This window comes from Microcaecilia unicolor, chromosome 2, assembly GCF_901765095.1.
Source record: "Microcaecilia unicolor chromosome 2, aMicUni1.1, whole genome shotgun sequence".
In the NCBI taxonomy this organism is placed as follows: Eukaryota; Metazoa; Chordata; class Amphibia; order Gymnophiona; family Siphonopidae; genus Microcaecilia; species Microcaecilia unicolor.
This window is the reverse complement of record NC_044032.1, coordinates 544,069,702-544,093,737: the sequence shown is the minus strand read 5'-3', so window position 1 is coordinate 544,093,737 and position 24,036 is coordinate 544,069,702. Positions and strand designations below refer to the sequence as shown.

Below are 24,036 nucleotides of genomic sequence, written 5' to 3'. Positions count from 1 at the left end.
GTTAGGTATTGTGTTGATTTTATGGTCTTCGGAAGTGCGTTCCATAGTTGCGTGCAAATGTAGGAAAAACTGGTTGCGTATATGGACTTGTATTTTAATCCCTTGCAATTGGGGTAGTGGAGGTTGCGGAATGTGCATGCTGATCTTTTTGCATTCCTAGCAGGTAGGCCTATAAGGTCTGTCATATAGGCTGGAGCTTCCCCTTGTATAATTTTGTGGACTATGGTGCAGACTTTGAACGCAATGCGTTCTTTGTACGTAACAAGTGAGACATGGCAAAAAACCAGAACAGTAACCCTTGTAACTACACAGACGAGACAGTCAGAACAAGAGTCTTTGGATATTTCAATAAAAGGTGTTATTTTGGACATCGTCTTCTGCCCTTTCCTTTGTCACCCTTGTTCTGACTGTCTCGCTTATACGTAACAAGACCTGATAGTATATTACATCGTTACTAAGGGCTCTGTGTAGCGTAAATGGTATGTGTGTTACCAGAATTCATGTGTTTAGTCCCACTTCACAGTTTAAGCCCTGGGATTTTATATATCTCATAAATTTATGAGGTTTATAAAATGAAGGAAGATTTCAGTTTACACAATGGTGTGTTATAATTTGGGCTAATGTGTGTTGTACCACTATTAATGACCTGTTTAATGTTTTAAGATTTCACTTTTTATTTGATTTCTGTATATCTCCCATGGTAATATGTAGCTGCTGTCAGGTTCTGGAGATGTTCAATAAGGAAAGCAATAAAGGTGTAAAAACAGATCATAAAAGTGCATTCTGAATTTCTTAGCTGTCAGCTAGCATGAAGGGACCTCTTTGATCATGCACTCTTCAAGCATTTATTAGACTTTTTAATGGATGAAAAGGAAGGCTACAAGTTATATTTAAACAGTGTTTTCAGTCACTGGATCTTGACACATTAACCTACCTGCTAAAGTGCAAGCTATAAATAGCTCCCCTTTCAAAGGTGTTCATCATACCTCATTGGTGTTTGTTATAGAAAATGCAAATGTAATTTATAAGTGCCAGCTCTCAGAATAAGCAATTACTTCACTACGTGTTTCATTGTCAGCATTTAACAGGGAACAAGCATTGATATAGATTTTAAACCTGATTAGTGATTTTGGTATTATCTTTTTGTTAGCATGTTTGCGAATGTTCAAGTTAAACCAGTCGCAACTATTTCTTTCCCCTGCCAGAGCTAAATCAGCCATTTAATTCACATAAATGCTTCCTGGTCAGTGGAGAGAGAAGCCTTTACAGGCCAAGTATCAAAGTGACACCAAATAAAATGCATGTTCACTTTTTGCAGGGAAGCAAACTGCTGCTGAACAACTATCCTGTGTATATTACTAGTAAGCAGTGGGACGAGGCCGTCAATTCCTCAAAGAAAGATGGAAGGCGACTGCTGCGATATCTCATCAGATTTGTTTTCACAACCGATGAGCTTAAGTACTCGTGCGGCCTTGGGAAAAGGAAAAGGTCAGTGCAGTCAGGAGACACAGGGCCTGAAAGACGTCCTCTGGATCCAGTAAAAGTAACATGTCTCAGAGGTACTGCATCTTTTCGCTCAGTGTGTACCATGTGTCCTCATTTCATTGCATTGCCTCACAATAAGTATTCTGTTTTACAGCTTGATTTCTGAGACTGGAAGACCCAAGCTCTCTGTCCAAACCTCCTTTTTATCTTCATATTTTGTATTTTTAAATGTAAAAGTATTTTTTCTCTTGTTTTTAGTTTGGGTTATATTGGCTTTCTCCAGGGACTTTTTGGTGGTAGGAAGAATGGAATTTTACATATCATACAACTCCTAGAGGCACACCTAGCAAGTTAGGTTTGCCGTATTACCAAGATAAATATACATGAGTTAAATTTGCATTCATTGGGCTTCCAGTACATCTAAATTTATCTCATGCGTATTTATTGTGGTAATCTTGAAAACATGATTCGCTAGATGTCCCTCCAGAAGAGGGCTGAGAAGCACATAGGGCTAGATTCTATATATGGCACCAATAAAATTGGCGCTGAAGAAATTGCTATTCTATAAGCCGTGCTTAAAGTTAGACGCAGTTTATAGAATAGCGCTTATGCCTGGGAATCGTGCCTAACTTTAGGCATGGCCATTTGCACCAACTGAAATATGGACAAATGTACGCGCTTACTTTAGGCATGTATCCCCGTTATTCTAGAACAGTGTGTGTTAATTTTAGGAATGCTTCAGTTCCTCCCATGACCCTCCCATTTCTGCACCCCCTTTCTCAGACCATACGCAAAATTTAGGTGTGGATCTCACACCTAAATTTATGCATATAAAGTTCAATTACATTTAATTAGTACCACTAATTGTTAATTAGCTTGTTAATTAAATTGTGTGCACATTTTGGGTGACCTTTACAGAGTTAGGGGGTTAGTGCACCAGCATAATTTTTTTTTACTTTACCTTTATTGAACAGAGATATATAGATATCTCAAGAGATATTCTTGAGACAGAAAAGTTGTTATAAAGTAATATATTCTATCTGTCTGTATTCCACCTTTGCTGACCACCTTATGATTTCTATTCAGGTGTTTTATTGCGTATTATGCTGACAGTCTAGTAGTATCTTATGCATAATATCTATTATCTACTATAATAAAACTCACCCTCAACGTTCTGAGGACACTGACATCAGTGAAGCCAAGCCCTGACTTCCTTCAAAAAGGTTCGAAGGTTCGTGGTGGTGAAGCCACCAAAATCGCTCCGGGCCTCGCCCTCGAGGGCGGAGCAATGGCAGAACAACGAAAGGGGTTGGCAGGGAGGCGGGGTGGAAATCGCTCCGGGCCCCACCCTCGCATCAAACGTCATGACGTTGGGGGCGGAGCAATGGCAGAACAACGAAGGGGTTGGCCAGGGAGGGAGGGGGTGGCGATGAAAACCTTGCTAGCGCCCGTTTCATTTGCTCTGAAACGGGCCTCTTTTACTAGTTATTTAAATATATTTACTGCTGTAATTGGCTATTGCCTATGTTCAACGTAGTCTTGCTATACACCACCTTGGGTGAATGTTTTCAAAAAGGTGGTATATAAATCCTAATAAATAAAATAAATGTATCATCAGTAGGTATAAGCGGGATATATATTTTCCAAATAAATAAATCAATAGCAACGCTATCAATAAACACCATAATTATTTTCAGGCAGTATGTGTACATGAACTAGCAATACATTTTATTTATTTATTTATTTATTAGGATATATTTACCGCCTTTATGAAGGAATTCACTTAAGGTGGTATACAGTAAGAATAAATCAAACATGAGCAATAGACAATTACAGTAGTAAAAATATTCAAATAACAATACAAAGTATGGCATAGTATACTACTTACAATGTCAACAAAATACGTAATAGAACGTTTTAATTGGCAGTGTGGGGTATAAGCAAAGATGGAACGTATAGATAGGTAAGAGAGTAAGAGGAGTTAGAAAATAAGGTGACTAATTTTAAAGAAAGGGGCACATGAGGTCAGAGAGATGGTTAAAAATTATCTCAGCTAAGGTAGGAGTGGATAAACATGTCCTGCTGCAGTATGTAGGATACTGGTCTAGATGGACCATTGGTCTGACCCAGTATGGCTACTCTTATGTTCTTATGTGTGAAGAACGGGGCAAAAAGTCCCATTGTGTGGGAGCCAGAAAGAAAACACCAAGTGGTAAGTTGAATCCAGCTGAGCTTGAAATAGTGAAGGCAAAGAGAGAAGTTGTATGGAGGAGAGTAAATGATGAGCTGGCTTATAAAGAACCAGCAGAGATGAAAAGCACAAAGGAACATCTTTTAAAATTCTTATAGTGACCCACAATGCAGTTTTTAAATTGAAACTGAAAACACAGGGGGAGCCAATAGTTCTGACACAATAAGGGAAAAACACAATCTGATTTACAGATTTTTGTGCAGATTGCAAGCATTTGATGGGAATACTAAGGGAGGTCTTCTAAGACTATATTACAATAGTCCAAGTGCAATGTAAACTGTTTCCTAACCACCTGAGCGCTCCTGCATTAATTTATTGTCCTAGTTCAGATCATTTGTCCCTAGGTGGTGGCATCAAAAATTTCCTCTCATTCTCCAATGGCAGTAAGCCTAATGTTATGTTTCTATTTCCTTTTGAACTGTATTACCTAGTAAGCATTAAACTACTTTGTCTCCCTTCATGCTCCAAAATATTTCTCTTTTAGCCTCCCACCAGTTTTCCCTTCTCCTTCTTAGGTTTTCTGTCAGCATTTATGTGATCACCTTCCCTTTGCTTCTACTTTACTTTTTTTTCTAGAAGTGCCACACTGTAGAGGAATTAGCTGATGGATCACTGGGGAGATGTACAGCTGTCACCCTGTCCAAGTTCACTGTACTCTACATCTTGACATCGTCAGAAGCAGCATGGGTAGACTTTCTGAAGCTTGAGTAAGGAAGTAGGACCCTAAACCTTAACTAACTTGGCCATCCTGGAGCCTGTCAACCTTTGTTAGTGATGTAGGGGACTAAATAAAATAAGTTTTTTTGCATAACAGGTTCAAAACTAGTTCAGTATTTGTTTCAGTACTACAGTACTTTCATTCAATACAATAATTGTGCCTTAGTCCTGAGGCAGACCATCTGGAGGCTTAGGGCATGTCCCATGTCTAACTCTCTACTAAGAAAGAGGAGATCAACAACGTTAAGCAGGAATTGACTGCAATTAAAGGAGCTTCCAGGACAACCAATTTACCTTCCTCACTGCCACAAAGAATAGATGGGTTATAGTAGGCTCAGATTAAGACCTGGGACACAATGGCACTCTCCTGCCCAATTTTTGCCTCTGTCTAATTCTTTTGCAGCACTGGAGCATTATGATGTTCTGAAAATAAGACCCGAGTTAGAGTCAGTGACCAAGAAGATAATTCAGTTCAAAAGACACCCCCAAATCACTGATAAATCTGCTCATAAGAGTAGCCATACTGGGTCAGACCAGTGATCCATCTGGCCCAGTATCCTGTTTTCCAAACAGTAGCCAAGCCAGGTCACAGGTACCTGGCAGAAACCCAAATCGTGGCAACACTACTACAAATCCCAGGGCAAGCAGTTGCTTCCATGTCTGTCTCATAAGCAGACTATGGACTTTCCTTCAGGAATTTGTCCAACCCTTTTAAAACCCAGATACACTAACCACTGTTACATCCTCTGGCAAAGAGGTCCAGAGCTTAACTATTCGTCGAGTGAAAAAATACTTCCTCCTATTTGTTTTAAAAGTATTTCCATGTAATTTCCTCAAGCGTCCCCTAGTCTTTGTACTTTTGGAACGAGTAAAAAATCAATTTACTTCTCATTCTCCATCACTCAGGATTTTGTAGACCTCAGTCATATCGCCCCTCATCCATTTCTTTTCCAAGCTGAAGAGCCCTGACCTCTTTAGCCTTTCCTCATACGAGAGGAGTTCCATCCCCTTTATCATTTTTGTCGCTCTTCTTTTCTAATTCTGCTGTATCTTTTTTGAGATACGGCGACCAGAACTGAACGCAATACTCAAGGTGTGGACGCACCATGGAGCGATACAAAGGCATTATGGTATTTTTGGTCTTATTCAATATCCATTTCCTAATAATTCCTAGCATCCTTTTTATTTTGTTGTTGTCTGCCGCCGCACACTGAGCAGAAGATTTCAGCAAATTATCTACAAGGACACCCAGATCTTTTTCTTGAGTGCTGACCCCCAAGGTGGACCCTAGCATCAGGTAACTATGATTCAGATTATTCTTTCCAATGTGCATCACCTTGCATTTGTCCATATTAAATTTCATCTGCCATTTGGATGCCCAGTCTTCCAATTTCCTAAGGTCTTCCTGCAATATTTCACAGTCAGTACATGTTTTATCAACAGTGAATAGGTTTGTATCATCTGCCAATTTGATCACCTCGCTTGTCGTTCCGATTTCCATATCATTTATAAATATGTTAAATAGTACTGGTCCCAGTACAGATCCCTTTGACCCTCCACCGTTCACCCTCCTCCATTGAGAGAAATTACCATTTAATCCTACCCTCTGTTTTCTATCCAATAACCAATTCCTAATCCACACCAGAACCTTGCCTCCTATCCCATGACTCTTTAATTTTCTCAGACGTCTGTCATGAGGAACTTTATCAAAAGCTCTCATGAGGAACTTAGCTTTCTGAAAATCTAGATACACTACATCAACCAGCTGACCTTTATCAACATGTTTATTCACGCGTTCAAAGAAATGAAGCAAATTGGTGAGGCAAGACTTTCCTCGGCTGAACCCATGCTGACTCTGTCCCATTAAATCATGTTTGTCTATGTGTTCTGTAATTTCATTCGTTATAATAGTTTCCACCATTTTGCCCGGCACCGACGTCAGGCTTATTTTCTTTGTCCCTAGAGGGCTGACAGTCTTTTATACCTGGGGCAATGGAGGGTTAAGTGACTTGCCCAAGGTCACAAGGAGCTGTAGTGTGAATTGAACTCAGGTTGCCAGGATCAAAGCCCACTGCACTAACCATTAGGCCACTCTTCCACATCACCCCTAGAACCCTTTTTAAATATCGGTGTCATATTGGCCACCCTCCAATCTTCAGCTCAAAAAACATTTTGCTGCTAGGTGACTCCATTATCTGAGACATTAACGTGATCAAAGAGGAGAGTAAGGATTCAAACGCAGATATTGTAATCCACCTGGGGACAAATGACTCACTAACAATAGCCAGAAAGCTTGACAGTTGTGATTCTTTGTTTTATTTGAAGTTTATTCTCCAAGGATAAGCAGAACTTAGATTCTCATATGTGGGTGATGTTTCCAACGAAGCCCTGGTGCAAATTCTACCCAGCATACTGTACCTTTGAAGAAGCCTTTAATAACATTTAAAACCCAGTGCATGCAAGCTCTTAAATATATCAGTATGTGAATAGGGTAACAACTGTGAATGAAGCCATGGCAGTGACTCTTTCACATCTGAACCACTGTCCGACAACTCGCTTAGCTCATCAGCAGCCTCTGTTACTTTCACAGTGTTTCCAAATTCCACACGTTTATATCTGATAGCATTTAATAGAATTTAAACCACTTATCTTAATATACTTCATCAGTTTAATCAGTCTACCTTCAAAGAATGGTTCTGGGCATACTCCAGACTGAGCAGGGACACCTCTTGGGACAAGATGGTGCCGAGGCATCAAGGGCATCTGCATTGTCTGTGGTCTCTCCATGGCCCATACTGGAGGCCCATACCCTGCCTGTCGGGCACTCATCAATGCAGGTACCTCACCAGGTGTCAGAGCCAACACCATCTGATGTAGTCACTGTCTCCAGCCTATCAGGGAGGAAGCTGCCTTGGCGTTCAGGAAGAGTTTTACACCTCAGTGCCTCCATTTTGGGCCTGGTTATGCCAGCAGACCATGACAGGCACAGACTCCGACTCATAACAAGTATTCTGCTGAATCTGAGACAGATCGTTCCTGTATGTCTCAGGAGGAGCCTGACGACTTCTTGGAGGAGAGGTATCTAGGCTTCCCCTCAGACTCCTCCCTGCCACAAGAGAGACATAAGCCGCACCCCCCCCCCCCCCCCCCAGAGGATCTCTCCTTTGTAGACTCTGTTGAAGATGGCAGAAGCCATTCCTTTCAAATTGGAAATGGAGGACAAGCCCAGGGCTGAATTAATGACTCATCGATTTATGATGCCCCCACCTCAGGATGCTGTGATAGTCCCTGTTCACAATGTCCTGAGAGATGCACAGATGAGATGTTGGGAAACCCCCCTCTCTCTGTGCAGGTTGTTCAAAATAAGGCAGGCTCTTCATATAGCATCCAGAAGGCTCTCTGATTTGAAAAGGTGCAATTGCCCCACCACTCCTTAGTGGTTGAATCCGCTCTCAAGTATGCCAAGAGTTCAAAGTCCCATGCCTTGGCTCCCTCAGACAGTGATGTTTGAACCCTATTTGGGAGAAATGTTTTTCAGACCTTGATGTTTATTTCCCGCATCCAGACCTACCAGCTCTACACGAGCACTTATTTTAAGTCCTTGGTGTATAGTGTGCTTGAGTGTGTGGACACTGTCCCACCGGAGCATGCCCTCACCTTCACTAGACAGGCGGCAAGCAGGAGTTCAGAAAACATTTGGCTAAGAGCACCTTTGACTCTTTTGATGAGGCGTCTAGACTCTCTCTGCCTTTAAGTACTGGGATGTGTAGACTCTCATGGCTACGTGTGTGAGACTTAGAATCAACAGTTCAAGAAAAGTTAGCAGACATCCCTTGAGGAGGTGACAGTCTTTTCAGAGACAAGGTGGAGGAGGTCATGGACATCAAGAAACACTCTGATACCATCAAGTCTCTGTATCAGCCTGCCCCTTCTTCAGCCTCTACTACTACTCTCAGAGGCATAGGTACACCCCTTCCTCCTGGCCGCAGCAGCAGTCCCAGCCCCAGTGCCTCCTGTTCTCAGTAGCAGTGGTCCCAGCCAGCTTCCCAGTCTAACCAGTGGATGAGGTTTTGACTTGCTCCAGGAGAGCATAGCTACCGTGGACTGCCCTGGACAACCTAAAAGTAGGAGGGAGGGAGGCTGAATCTTTTTCCTAGAAATGTGGTCCCTTGTTAACCTCAGACCAGTGGGTTCTCCAGATTGTCTGGGTGGGTTTGGAGGTGGCAGTGCAGACCTCCAAATTGCACAGTAAGAACAGTAAGTCTCAGCACAGGGAAGTGCTCATAAAGGAATTCTCCTCCCTTCTCAGGGCCCATATGGTCAAACCTGGTCCACCAGGGGAAGAAGAGAAGGGATTATATTCCAAATATTTCCTCATACCCAAGATAACGGGAGGGATTTTATTCCATCCTAGACCTAAGGGCCCTGAACAAATAACTGGTCAAAGAAAAGTTTAGGATGGTTTCCCTGGGCACCTTTCTCTCCATGATTCAGAAAAACAATTTGCTATGCTCTCTGGACTTAAAGGATGTGTACACCCACTTTCAGGTACTTCCAGGACACAGAAAGTTGCTCAGATTTCAGGTAGGGAAACACCACTGTCAGTATTACTTACTGCTGTTTGGCCTCGTGTCTACTCCTATGGTGTTCACAAAATGTTTAGCAATAGTCACAACATCACTACGCAGACTGGGAGTTAATGTGTTTCCCTGCTTTGTAAAACGGCTGGTCAAAAGCATATCAAAGGATGGTGCTCAGAAGTCAATGCGGAGTGTTTATCATAATAGAGTAGTTCTCCGTATGCATCCAAAGTTCCTTCGTAAGGTGGTGTTGGAGTTCCATCTTCACCTCTCAGTTGTTCTGCCAACATTCTTCCCAAAACCTCATGCCCATTCTGGTGAAAGTGCACTGCACACTTTGGACTGCCAGTGAGCCTTGGCCTTGTACCTGGAGTGGGTTAAAGTCAGTGGTGTGCTGGAGCCGGTTCTGTCCGGCTCGCAAGAGCCGCTAGTTAAATTTTGACAGCTCTTGCGAGCTGGTTGTTGTTGGGGGCGAGCCGGCTCCATTAGGGGAGGTAAGCATGGCAGGAGGGCGCCATCATAGGCCATGCTTACCTCCCCTGCCACTCCGAAGCATGTCCAACGATGTCCTTCGCCCCCACCCTCCCCTCCCGCTCCCATCCGTCTTTTTTTTAATTACCTCCATTGAAGCGCATGCGATTTAAAGCCCTGCTGCGTGCTGGCCATCTCTCCAGGCTTCCCCTGCTTGTTTCGGTGATGTTCGCGCCCTTAGTCCCACCTTCTGATGTCATTTCTTTTCTCTGCGAAGGCGGGACTAAGGGCGCGAGCATCACCGAAGCAAGCAGGGGAAGCCTGGATAGACGGCCGCAGCAGGGCTTAAATCGCGTGTGCTTCAACGGAGGTAATTAAAAAAAGACGGATGGGAGCGGGAGGGGAGGGTGGGGGTGAAGGACATCGTTCATTGGATATGTTTCGGAGCAGGAGGGAAGGGCAGGAGAGGGAGGAGAATCACTGGGCATGGATGGGTAGAGGGGGCAGGGGAGAGATTTGCTGGGCATGGATGGGGAGAGGGGGGCAGGGGAGAGACTTGCTGGGCATGGATGGGGAGAGGGGGGCAGGGGAGAGATTTGCTGGGCATGGATGGGGAGAGGGGGGCAAGGGAGAGATTTGCTGGGCATGGATGGGGAGAGGGGGCAGGGGAGAGACTTGCTGGGCATGGATGGGGAGAGAGGGCAGGGGAGAGATTTGCTGGGCATGGATGGGGAAGAGGGGTCAGGGGAGAGACTTGCTGGGCATGGATGGGGAGAGGGGGGCAGGGGAGAGATTTGCTGGGCATGGATGGGGAGAGGGGGGCAGGGGAGAGATTTGCTGGGCATGGATGGGGAGAGGGGGACAGGGGAGAGACTTGCTGGGCATGGATGGGGAGAGGGGGACAGGGGAGAGACTTGCTGGGCATGGATGGGGAGAGGGGGGGCAGGGGAGAGACTTGCGAGGCATGGATGGGGAGAGGGGGCAGGGGAGAGATTTGCTGGGCATGGATGGGGAGAGGCGGGCAGGGGAGAGATTTGCTGGGCATGGATGGGGAGAGGGGGGCAAGGGAGAGATTTGCTGGGCATTGATGGGGAGAGGGGGGCAGGGGAGAGACTTGCTGGGCATGGATGGGGAGAGAGGGCAGGGGAGAGATTTGCTGGGCATGGATGGGGAAGAGGGGTCAGGGGAGAGACTTGCTGGGCATGGATGGGGAGAGGGGGGCAGGGGAGAGATTTGCTGGGCATGGATGGGGAGAGGGAGGCAGGGGAGAGACTTGCTGGGCATGGATGGGGAGAGGGGGACAGGGGAGAGACTTGCTGGGCATGGATGGGGAGAGGGGAACAGGGGAGAGACTTGCTGGGCATGGATGGGGAGAGGGGGGCAGGGGAGAGACTTGCGAGGCATGGATGGGGAGAGGGGGCAGGGGAGAGATTTGCTGGGCATGGATGGGGAGAGGGGGGCATGGGAGAGACTTGCTGGGCATGGATGGGGAGAGGGAGGCAGGGGAGAGAGGAGAGTTTCAGGACATGGATGGAGGGGAGGGCAAGAGAAATTCTGGACATGGATGGAGGGGAGGGAAGGGAGAGAGAAGAAATGCTGGACATGGAGGGAAGATAGAGGAAGGAGATTAGATGAGGGAAAAGGAATTGAGGAGCGAAACTGCACATGGATGGAGAAAATAGGAAGAAGCTAGATCCACTGGACAGTCAAGTCTGCGGAGGACCAGAAATGAAGAAGAAAGGAGAAAAGAAAAGAAGTAAATGGAAAGGAAGCCCTGGAAACGGAGTCAAGGGAACAGATAGAGAGCAGCAGAATCAGATACTGGTCCAGCATGATCAGAGAAACAAAGTCACCAGACAACAAAGGTAGAAAAAAATAATTTTATTTTCATTATAGTGTTTGGAATATGTCCACTTTGAGAATCAGGTGCTGAACGTTAAAAGTTTATATTTATTTATTTACTTATTTATTTATGGCATTTTATCCCATATTAAACATGAATTAGATTGGAACCTGGGATCATTTAATTTTTTTTTCCTGGAGAGAGTAATGCATTGCCTCTCCCCCCCCCCCCCCCCCCCCCCGGCTATAGCCAGCTCTGCAAGTTTGGGGGGGCGCCGACGTGGACGGGGGGGGGGGGGGGCGCCGAGGTGGACCGGGGAGAGGGCCTGTTGTTAAAAATTTACCAGCACACCACTGGTTAAAGTCCATTCATTCATATACAGTTCACCCAGTTTTTTGTCTCTTTATCCAAACAGGATGGGGACAGCTACCAGTAAACACATTTTATCCAGTTGGATAGCAGACCGCATCACCTTCATTTATGCCCAGGCTGGGTTGTCTCTAGAAGGCCATGTCACCGCTCATAGTATCAGAGCCATGGCTGTATTTGTAGTCCACTTGAAATCAGCCTCCATTGAGAAGATCTGCAGTGCTGCAATGTGGTCTTCACACATTTACATCTGATTTCTAGAACGAGCAGCATACTCAATGCAACATCTGGTTTGGTTAGACTGTTCTGCAGAATATCTTTGGAGTCTAGAATCAAACTCTACCATCCTGGGCCTGTGTTTATGTTCCAGACTTACCTCCACAACAGGCCTGTTTTTGGTTGTTAGATTTATTAGTTCTGATTGACCTTGCCATTACGAGTTCCTATTGACCATTTGTTTTTAGTGAGCCTAGTAGATATCACAGGTGAGAATCTAAGTCTTGCTTGTCCTCAGAGAAAGCAACATTTTTCACCTGTACCAGATGTTCTCTGAGGACAGCAGAACTAGTCTTCTGGTATACTCTCCCACCTCCCTGTGGAGTTGCATTCTTTTCTATATACTTTTGGATCAGACTAGCAGTCCCGCGTGACTCTGGCAGGCAGGAAGGCACTGGCATGTGAGCAGTGCGGGGATGCCAAAGGTTTCTTAAAGGCACAATACTCTGGGTAACGTCTGAGATGTCACCCACATGTGAGAATACTAGTCCTGCTGTCCTCTGAGAACAAGTGCTACAGGTGAGTAAGTTCGTTTTATTCCATCGTTGTAAGTGGAATAGATGTTTTACCTATTGTTGGGACCTACACATCTCTCTGAACAATCATCATCCTGCTGCTAGATTGCACAGATCGTAGAGTTCTGGACATAGTGAATTAAGGACCCCTAATGCAGGCACATACCGAAACATGGCTGTGTTGTGTCATATCAATAAACTGGTTCCAATAGTGTGGCTCCTGTCCCATTCTTATCTCATTTTGGCCATCTCCTGTGTGGTACAGCAGAGTTCTGGTGCTCTTCTGTGTTCTGTTTCTGGTTGAAGTACTGTTTTTGAACAGGTCCTGTGTTTTATGGAAGTTCTTTAAAGGGAGAGCTTGTTGTATTGAAGCATCATATTTAAGATAAGTGTTACGCAGACTAATGATGATCATGTGGCACAAGTCTTGAACAAGAAAGGAGAGATTAATATATTATAAGAATTTTTTAAAAAAAAAGGTCCTTTGGATTCACGACAAACTAGGATTTTGAGTACTGTACTCCTGGGGGACTTCTGTGCACATGGAATTTGTTCAAAATTCCCCACTTGCACGAAATTCTGCACAAGCTCTGGCATCAGCAGCTCTCTTCAATCCCTCCCCCCCCCCCCCCCACCTCCCCAACTCAAACATGTGCAAATGAATCATGTGCAATCATGTTCATATGAACAGTCCTAGACCTGACTGTTCATTTGAACTATAGCATTGTAAAGACGTGGGCACGGTTCAGATGAACAGTTGGGTGATGGCCAGCAAAGGAGGAGGAGGAGGTTTGACCTAATATTCCACCATGCACCACCACTTCTTGCCTCAGAATCGGTGCAAGGAAGGAGAAGGGCAAAAAGGAAACCAAGCTGAAATGAAGTAAGCAGCACAAATGGATGAGGGTCAGCAGGCTGAAGGATGTTACAGGCACAGAGCAATGTTGAGAATGTGTGCCATGGAGATGGGGGAGAACAGAGTGGGCCATGGGTATGGGAGGATGCAGAGCAAGCTGAGAGTATTTCATTGGTGTGTGTGGATCAACATTCGGAATGTGCCAATGGGGGGTGAATTAGCAATAAAAGCAGGAGAGAGAAGGAGAAATGGGGGATGTGCAGGGAGAGAGAGAGAGAATGACAGGTGGGATATGTGCCTCGGAAGAAAGAAGAGGTGGGATATTATGTGAGGGGGAAGACATTGGGGATGGACAGAATTAGGGGTCTTTCTGGGAGTTAGAAGGAGAGAGAACTGGGGAAGCTGGAGCCTGGGGAGGGAGAAGGTGGGAGGGGGTCAGGATTTCAAGCCTTACAATGAGGGAATACTTCAAAATAAGAAAAACAACCGCTATAAAAAAACTGCAACAATTATGCAGAATTTTAAAATAGTGTGCATAGAATTTAAAAATTGTTTTGCACTGAACTCTCCCAGCAGTATTTTTGAGCAGTGTTGAAGGAAAAAGCTCAATCTGTAAGCACAGGTATTTTGAGTTCACCTTCATTTAATCTAATTTAACTTTATATGAGCTTGCACATTTGCGTTTTTCAGTGACTTAAAATCAATAATGCCTGCTGTATGATACGGTGATTAGAAGAAGCTATGATATGAAGTATTAAGTTATCATAAAACATTATTAGAAGTACTAGACATTCACAATATATTAGAAGAATTTGAACATAAATTGGATAAAAGCTTATTAAACTATAAACATATAGTGAAAAGTGATCCTTTGAATTATTAGCATGATACAGTACTTCTTAATGGATTCAGTGAAAGGCTGTTTGAAGTAATAAATGTAAAATGATTGTCTTTCTGAATACTGTGTACTCAGTGTGAGTATTGTACAAAATTAATATGGTACTTCAGATATGCCACATACAGTGATGTGAAAAAGTACGTACCCTCCTCCTGATTTCCCCTATTACAAATATGAACAGTTTCTGATTACTCTGCTTCCTTTTTTCTAATATTACATTTTGTTTAAACTCATACCCCCAAATTCTATGAAGGGCGCTAAAAACTGGGTGCAGGGGTCATTTACACCTGTAACTAAGGGGCCCTTTTACAAAACAGTTGCCCCGTGGCAAACTGGAACTACTGCCTTTTTGGCAGTGTGCATTAAAATTTATGTGTACCGCTTTGTAGAATACGCTTAGCAAGTAGTATGCATAAATTCTAATTAGTGCTGATAATTGCTTGTTAACATTCAATTACCAGCGCTGATTAGCTTGTTAACTAATTAAATTAAGTGCATTGTTATGGAATACACTTTGATTTCCACACGGAAATCTCAGAGCGATATGTAGAATCCGGTGGTTAGTGCCCAAATTTTGGGTGCCCAAGTTTTAGCACCCTTTACTGAATTGAACCCATAACACAGTTTTTAAATTATTACATCATTTATTTAGCCCTTTAGTGTCCAATGTTCCCGTAATAAGCCATATGGGAACAGATTGATGGGAACATTGGACACTAAAGGGTTTTAAGGAACATAACTATTGCACACCCATATCACCTGTGTGAAAAAATAACTGCTCCCTAAACTTAACTGGCTGCACCACCTTTAGCAGCAATAACTGCAACCAAACACTTCTTATAACAGTCTTTCACATTGCTGTTGAAGAAGCTTAGCCCACTCTCCTTTGCAGAACTGCTTTTATTCGGACACATTTGAGAGTTTTCATGCATGAACTGCTTGTTTAAGGTCCTGCCATATCGTCTCTATTGAGTTCGGGTCAGGACTTTGACTAGGCCATTCCAAAACTTTAATTTTGTTTCTCTTCAGCCATTCAGATGTAGACCTGCTTTTGAGTTTTGGATCATTGTCTTGCTGCATAACCCAAATTACACTCAGCTCGCAAACAGATGACTAGACATTCTCTTTTTTTTTTTTCTGGTACAATACAGAATTCATGGTTCCTTTAATAATGGCAGGTTTTACAGGCAAAGCATCCTGACACCGTCACACTTACCACCAATATGTTTGAAAGTTAGTATGATGTCCTTACTATGGAATGGTGTATTTGCTTTACTTTAGACATGGGACCTGTGTTGTCCAATGAGTTCCATTTTTGTCTCGTCTGTTCATAGAACATTATGTTAAAAGACTTGGGGAATCATCCAGGTGGGTTTTTTTTTTTTGCGAATGCAAGATTAACATTGCTATTACTTTTGGATAGCAGCAGTTTACGCTTTGCTATTCTCCCATGAATCCCATTTTTGCCTGGTCTTTCTCATTGTGTAGTTGGGAGCAGTGAACATAGCTGAAGCTAGAGAAGCCTTCTGTCCTTGCGATGTTTTGTGACTTCCTGGATGAGTTGTCACTATGCCCTTAGAGTAATTTTGGCATGCTAGCCACTCGTGAGAAGATTGATCACTTTGAATGGCTCTCACTGTTGTTTGTTAGAGTCCCAGAGCTTTAGAAATGGTTTGTAATCCTTTCCAGAGTGATATTTCAACACCTTTTTTTCTCATCTCTTCTCTTCTGGAATTGTCTTTCATGATTGTGTAGCATCAGTTTGTTTAGCAAAAAAGGTGTTGGTACTCAAATACTAGGCCACTCTTCAAGGGTGGAGTGATCATTGAGGGACCCACCCCACAATAGCCAGGCCCCCTGCAACCAGTCACAGAATCATGACAAGGCAGAATTGGTGTGTAGAGCCTGAGCTCTTTCGTTAAAACTCGGGGTCTATGGGTTAATGTTTGCAGACAATGAAAAGGTGCAGGTACGCAGTGCCCCCAAGTACCCCCTCAAAAAAAGCCCTGTACAGCATTCTTGTTGAAACTTTGCTCTCATGGTAAGGTTCAATATATAGTGAGTCTTAGATTCAACAGGGCTGGCTGCAGTGAAGCCTGACGGCATTCAATCAGCTGAATCTAATTATCAATTACATTTGGTCAACTGGTTGATTAACTAAGGGGACAGTTACTTTTTCACATGGGTGATATGGGTATTGGACAACTTTGTTCATTAAATAAACGAAGAAGTAATTTAAAAACTGTTGTGTGTGGAATGGTGCCAAGATGGCGTTTTAAACGGACGCACCTGAAGTTGCTCTCGAGGAAGCTCCGGTCTTCAGCTCCGTTGGTGCTTCTGTCTCCTCGTTTTTTCGGATGGGGAAGCGGAGGGGAAAGGTCAGGGAACTTCCCTCGGTTCCAGAGACCATCCCAACGTTGAAGCAGACGACCCTGCAATTCTCCAAGCAACAATCGGGGCCTCGGGGCACTTCGACCCCTTCTGCAACTCTCGACGCTTTGCCGCCGATTGAGAGTCCTAACGGGGCTTCCTTGAGCCCTGTGGATCGTATTGCTCCGCCTCAGCCTGGGAGAGAGGTGTTTGCAGCCCGAACAGCGACGGAAGCCGAAGGGGCTCAACCGAACCTGTCTGAGGGAAGGTCTGCAGCCATAGAGAATGGAGCTCATGAACGAGAGCAGTTAATTCAATCAGCCTCACAGGTATTACCTCAAGATATTGTTTTAAAACTATCTCGAACTGAGGCCCAATCTCAATCTCTCCCAGCTCTAAGTGGTGTGGTTAGACCAGCAGTAGTGACACTTGAGTCACTGTGGGACATGGTGTACAGCATTCAGGTTTCTATGCAGAATACTTTGAAAGAACATACTGGTGACATTAAAGTTTTGTCTGAAGCTGCGCTGCTCCAAGCGCAAGTGACTGCACATCAGACCTTGAAATTAGATAAAGTGAATAATGAGCTTCAAGAAATGGGGAATTTGGAAACTGCATTGGTCAAAGACAATAATTTCATGCATAAACGAATGGAGTACCTGGAGAACCAGGTTAGGAAACTTAACCTTAGGTTTCTAAATTTCCCCAAATCTCCTTTAATTTCTCCTATTGAGATGGCAAAAAAATATATGGTTGATATTCTCGGAATGGATAGAGACTCACTACCTCCCATTACTCGGGCCTATTACATCTGGAATCCGAAGGGGACTGTCGGAAATCCCCTAGTGGTGGGGGATGGGATGAATCTTACCTCCTTCCTGGAAAATTCATTGGAAATAATTACACAGAGGTCAACTATGCTGGTCACTTTTGCACTGGAGCCTGACCGCAATGCTGTTTTAAGACTTTCCTTAAGACATTTAGAAAACTTGTTTCTGGGCTCAAAGGTTCGAATTTTTCCAGACCTCTCGAGGCCTACACAGATAAGGCGCAAGGCTTTTTTGGAGCAGCGCCCTAGAGCGTTGGCACTGGGAGTTAATTTTGTATTACGTTTTCCTTGTATTTGTAATGTACTGCTTGAGGGTAAACAGTTTCAGTTTGTAGACCCAAAACAGTTTAAAGAATTTCTTGATGCTAGAGCCGATGTGAATGTAGTATGCCCACCCTAACAAGCAGGCTAGGGTCGATAACCCGAGGCAGCAGCCGCTAATATGCTTTAATTTCTTTTTTAATTTCTTTATCTTGGTACCAAATTTCTTTCTTTGTGGACAAATAGGCACTTACATTTTTCTTTCAATTATTCAATTGTATTTTGAATTTCATTTGTAGAATAATGCCGATTGCATATTTACACTTTGTTGTGAAAATTGAATTTATTAATAAAGATACAAATTAAATAAAAACTGTTGTGTGTTTACTCAGGTTTCCTTTATCTAATATTACATTTTGTGTAAAGATCAGAAACCATTCAGCATGACATACAGTGGGGGAAATAAGTATTTGATCCCTTGCTGATTTTGTAAGTTTGCCCACTGACAAAGACATGAGCAGCCCATAATTGAAGGGTAGGTTATTGGTAACAGTGAGAGATAGCACATCACAAATTAAATCCGGAAAATCACATTGTGGAAAGTATATGAATTTATTTGCATTCTGCAGAGGGAAATAAGTATTTAATCCCTCTGGCAAACAAGACCTAATACTTGGTGGCAAAACCCTTGTTGGCAAGCACAGCGGTCAGACGTCTTCTGTAGTTGATGATGAGGTTTGCACACATGTCAGGAGGAATTTTGGTCCACTCCTCTTTGCAGATCATCTCTAAATCATTAAGAGTTCTGGGCTGTCGCTTGGCAACTCGCAGCTTCAGCTCCCTCCATAAGTTTTCAATGGGATTAAGGTCTGGTGACTGGCTAGGCCACTCCATGACCCTAATGTGCTTCTTCCTGAGCCACTCCTTTGTTGCCTTGGCTGTATGTTTTGGGTCATTGTCGTGCTGGAAGACCCAGCCACGACCCATTTTTAAGGCCCTGGCGGAGGGAAGGAGGTTGTCACTCAGAATTGTACGGTACATGGCCCCATCCATTCTCCCATTGATGCGGTGAAGTAGTCCTGTGCCCTTAGCAGAGAAACACCCCCAAAACATAACATTTCCACCTCCATGCTTGACAGTGGGGACGGTGTTCTTTGGGTCATAGGCAGCATTTCTCTTCCTCCAAACACGGCGAGTTGAGTTCATGCCAAAGAGCTCAATTTTTGTCTCATCTGACCACAGCACCTTCTCCCAATCACTCTCGGCATCATCCAGGTGTTCACTGGCAAACTTCAGACGGGCCGTCACATGTGCCTTCCGGAGCAGGGGGACCTTGCGGGCACTGCAGGATTGCAATCCGTTATGTCGTAATGTGTTACCAATGGTTTTCGTGGTGACAGTGGTCCCAGCTGCCTTGAGATCATTGACAAGTTCCCCTCTTGTAGTTGTAGGCTGATTTCTAACCTTCCTCATGATCAAGGATACCCCACGAGGTGAGATTTTGCGTGGAGCCCCAGATCTTTGTCGATTGACAGTCATTTTGTACTTCTTCCATTTTCTTACTATGGCACCAACAGTTGTCTCCTTCTCGCCCAGCGTCTTACTGATGGTTTTGTAGCCCATTCCAGCCTTGTGCAGGTGTATGATCTTGTCCCTGACATCCTTAGACAGCTCCTTGCTCTTGGCCATTTTGTAGAGGTTAGAGTCTGACTGATTCACTGAGTCTGTGGACAGGTGTCTTTCATACAGGTGACCATTGCCGACAGCTGTCTGTCATGCAGGTAACGAGTTGATTTGGAGCATCTACCTGGTCTGTAGGGGCCAGATCTCTTACTGGTTGGTGGGGGATCAAATACTTATTTCCCTCTGCAGAATGCAAATAAATTCATATACTTTCCACAATGTGATTTTCCGGATTTAATTTGTGATGTGCTATCTCTCACTGTTACCAATAACCTACCCTTCAATTATGGGCTGCTCATGTCTTTGTCAGTGGGCAAACTTACAAAATCAGCAAGGGATCAAATACTTATTTCCCCCACTGTATATGCAAATCAGGAGGGGGTAAATATTTTTTAATGTCTCTGTATGTTGCAACAAATGGAATAAATTATTTCCAAGCTACAGAACATCAGTACTTTACTGCTAGAGTGTGCAGTGCAAGACTAAGGAGCCCTTCTACTAAAGAGTGTGAAATGTTTGCACTTGCAAAGGCTGTTCAGTAACTGTGTGTGGGAGTGTGTCCTGCAGTTAGAGCACAGAAAACCTCTTTACTGCCTATTATTTGCATTTACAGGTAATTCCATAACAACGCGCCTATTTTTAGGCACCAGGATTGCCTGTAATCAATCAGAATAGCATTATATAAATGTACAGATGCTGTATTCCTGCTGCCCACTATTCTGTTAACTGGCACCTAAATTTGATGGCGCATAATGTGGGTGTACACAGTGGCACGGTGTACACGTATGCACATAAATGATAGAATATGTGCCTTTCTTGGTAATCTAGGTGGAAGCGTTTACACTGGCTCTGTGGCTGGAGTAAATGTTCATTCTTAAAATATAGGTGCGTATTTGCCCTGCTGCGCTAGTATTTTGTAAAGAAAAGAGTGCATACTTTCCTTTATAGAATAGGTGCCAGCTAAATGCTTTCTTGGTGCACTGATACAGAATTACCTTTTTAAGTGCAAATGCACTTACCACCCTCTTAAGGAGGTAGTAAGTGTACCCATGCTAAACGCAGCATGCCTTCTACACACATTCTCCTCCAATAACACATTCATTTCCTGCCCCCTATCACAGCATGCAATTAGGGGTAGATTCTATGTATCGCACCAAAAAAATCAGTGCTGAAAAAAATACACTTAGGCGTAGTTTATAGACTATGCCCAACACCCATTTTCTGCAACTGTATCTAGTTGTGGCCATTTATGCCAATGGAAACCTGGTGTAAAAGCTGCTGCCTAAATTACGCACAGAACGGACATATTCTATAACAGTTCACGTAAATTTTAGGAATGCCCGTGGCCACAACCCTTTCCAGATCCATGTCTTAGAATTTACGTGCATCACTTTATAGAATACGCTTAGACATTTGTGTGTGTAAATTCTAATTAGTGTCAATAATTGCTCATTAACAATCCAATCAGTGCTGATAATTGTACTTAATCTAATTAAGTTGTGCGTGCAAATCCACAATACGACTGGATTTGCGTGCATACACAAGTCGCACTATATAGGATCTGGGGATTAATGTGCAGATTAGCACAGTATAATAAATTGCTGCACTTATGCACCAATTCACATGTCAAATGATTAATACATTTTAGTAAAACAGTCAAGTTTTTTTTTTTTATTACCTTTTTGAAACTTGTTTAATATTTAATGCTCCCTTTTAGCATTTAATAAAACCTGGTCTCCTATACTCAATTACTCATCCAGTTAATATTAATTATTATAATCTATGCAAATATAAATGAGTACTAATTACATATATATGTATAATTTCTTATCTCCACCTCTAACATTTAATAATATGCTTATTCCTATAGATATACAATACCTGTAATGAAACAGAATCAGGGATCCTAGAGTTGATGTAAACACTGTCTATAATTCTTCTACAAGTCAGTGTACATAATCAAACTTGTTAAAACTGTTATTAAGTCACTGGTACTTAATTTCCTTTCTTTTTGTTATTTCAAAATTAATAAAAATGATTGAACAAAAAAAAAAGCATTAAGTACAGTAGTCATCAATTATAACAAATTTTGACTATAGTAATCTGTAGAATTTTTATGGTATGTGCTGTGGTGTATATATAACAAATCCTTTCCATAACAAAATTTATTAACTCTCTAAATCTGCTTGCCCTATATATCTAGAGCAAGCCTGTTTCTGTACTTTTATTAAATAAGCAACCTTCCTAATATCCCTGGGGTCTTTTTTTTTTGTTTCACTACAGAATTCATTAGGATGCACTGTACCTCAAATCCTGACTGGTGGATGCCTTCTGAGGAGCAGATAAACAAGGTATTCAGTGACGCAGTCGGACATGCTCGGCAAGGGCGTGCAGTGGGAACTTTCCTTCATAATGGGAACTCTTATTACGATAGGAGCGAGCATCAAGTCTGTCGAGATGAAGTCTTCAATAGAAGCTCCCAAGATGGATCTGGAGATTGATAAAAATGGAAAAACGATTCCTAGAATAAGAGGGAGGAGGGATGTGGAAAAAGCTAACTGTTAAAATGAACTTTTCCTTCACAATCATTTAAGAGCCCAAAGCATGTTCATGTTTTAGACTCGTATTCCAACATGACAGTGTTATATTGCTGGCTTGTCATGGGGCTATGATCAGGGGAGCTATGGATTTCCTGCTATGACCATTATGAACTATTCCTAAAAAAAATGATGGAAGAATTTTGAGTCAGCTTATTATGGGGTCCTTTTAATAAGGCGTGCTAATGGATCTAGTGCGCATTCCAAATAAGATGCCCATTATATTCCTATGGGCATCTTATCATTTAGCATGCAATAAATCTGTTAGCACACCTTAGTAAAAGGACCCCTACATAAGTAGCTTTTCATGTAAACATACAGTATCTGTTTTACAAATGTGTTTCTTTTATTTCAGTAAGTTTGTTTCCTTGTTTTTGTGGAACTGTTGCCAGCTTTGTCATTATCATAGAATGTCATAGCAGGATTGGCTCAAAATTATGTATGCTTTAGGCCCTTAAAAGTATTGAATACCTCTTATTCATGTTTTTATTTTTATAATATGTATGTCAGTTGTGCTTGCCTTTTTTCAGTTAACTGAAATATTTTCAAAGTATTTTTATTTAATTTTTTTTAAAAAGTGGTTTCATATTTCAATAAAAAATGGTAAATATATATCATTTACAGTACAAATATATTCTGTTGTGGTTTGACTGTTAAATCTAATTTTTTTAGAAATCTAATAGATGAGATACGTGGTGCAAGTCTTGCTGGTATATGTCTATTGTTGTGATAGCTGCCAGAGCAAATTGGCAAAAAAAAATGTTTTAAAGAATTGAATGTGCAAAAATGTACTGTAATCTCTGTACCTCTAATTTATTTTTGTAAACACTGTAATACTTTCCTTTTTAAAACATTCCAAAATGTCCGGTGGAAATAGATCAGGTCTTATTACTATGAATTGGAGAGGGGAAAGATATTAACCAAAATTTAACATGTTACTTTGAAGATGTTAGTAATAATAAAATTTGGAGCTGAGATTTTCTACGTATCTGGGTATAATTGATTAAATCAATCAGTATTTTGACAGTGGTCAAAAAGACTGTGGGGTCCTTTTACTAAGCTGCGGTAAAAAGTGGCCTGCGGTAGTATAGGCGCGGGTTATGGGCGCACGCAGAATTATTTTTCAGCGCACCTATAAAAAAAAAAGGCCTCTTCCTCCCCCCCACCCCTGCCCCCAAAAATGGACGTGCGGCAAAATCAAAATTGCCACACGTACATTTTGGGTCTCAGACCTTACCGCCAGCCATAGACCTAGCGGTGAAGAATTTGTGCGTTAATGACCTATGTGTGTCAGATGCCACTTGGCGTGCGTCTGCTACGCGTGCCAGAAAATAAAAAATATTTTTCAGACACGTGTAGCGAACGCGCGTCAAAAATGAAATTACCGCAAGAGCCACGTGGTAGTCGGGCGGTAAGTCCATTTTGGCGCGCATTGGGCATGCGTAGACGCTTATGCGGCTTAGTAAAAGGGGCCATTAGTAATGCATAACTTTGTGTTTGATAATGGATTAAGGAAGATAACCCAAGTATGTACTAAATCCATGACCATGCCTTTGGGATGATATGGTATATAAGATTTCCTGTGTTTGGTAATGTTATTTTAAAGCACCAAATCTGTGTTAGGTATACAGATCACTTTAGAAGCTGCTCTGTTCCAGTAGTTGTTCAATGCCACATGGAAACTAAGGACCCGATGCTCAAAACTCCAGTGTAACTGACGCATGTGCACAAGTGCTGCATGTACCATGAAACTCCTGTGTGTATATGCCAGGCAAAACAGGAAGTGCAAGAGCACATCGGCACCCTTCCCCCATGCCATGAAATATAACCCCCCCCCCCCCACACACACACACACACACACACAATTTTTTCAGTTTAAATCCCCAAAAAGGGTCACACCAAAGTGCAGGAAAACAGGCGCCGATGCCTGCCCTCAACCCCAAGCTTTGCTTGGACTCGTGGATGTGTTTTTTACTCACTATCAGCACTACAGGCTGCACAGGCTTCTTCCTCCTTTCCAAAGACACCAAAAACT

General features: G+C 42.8%; 1 protein-coding gene across 2 annotated transcripts in view; it reads left to right on the top strand.

Moving 5' to 3' along the window:
• BEND4 (BEN domain containing 4) overlaps positions 1–23,093 on the top strand; it is an 82,537-nt gene extending 59,444 nt beyond the window's left edge. The window contains exons 4-5 of one of the 2 annotated variants that reach the window (XM_030191342.1): positions 1,319–1,559; positions 21,688–23,093. In XM_030191342.1, coding sequence (XP_030047202.1) covers positions 1,319–1,559; positions 21,688–21,905 — 459 coding nt within the window. In that variant the 3' untranslated portion in view covers positions 21,906–23,093. The remainder of the gene's footprint in view (positions 1–1,318; positions 1,560–21,687) is intronic. The other variant, XM_030191343.1, reaches the window with a different exon arrangement.
• Positions 23,094–24,036: the final 943 nt, after the last annotated feature.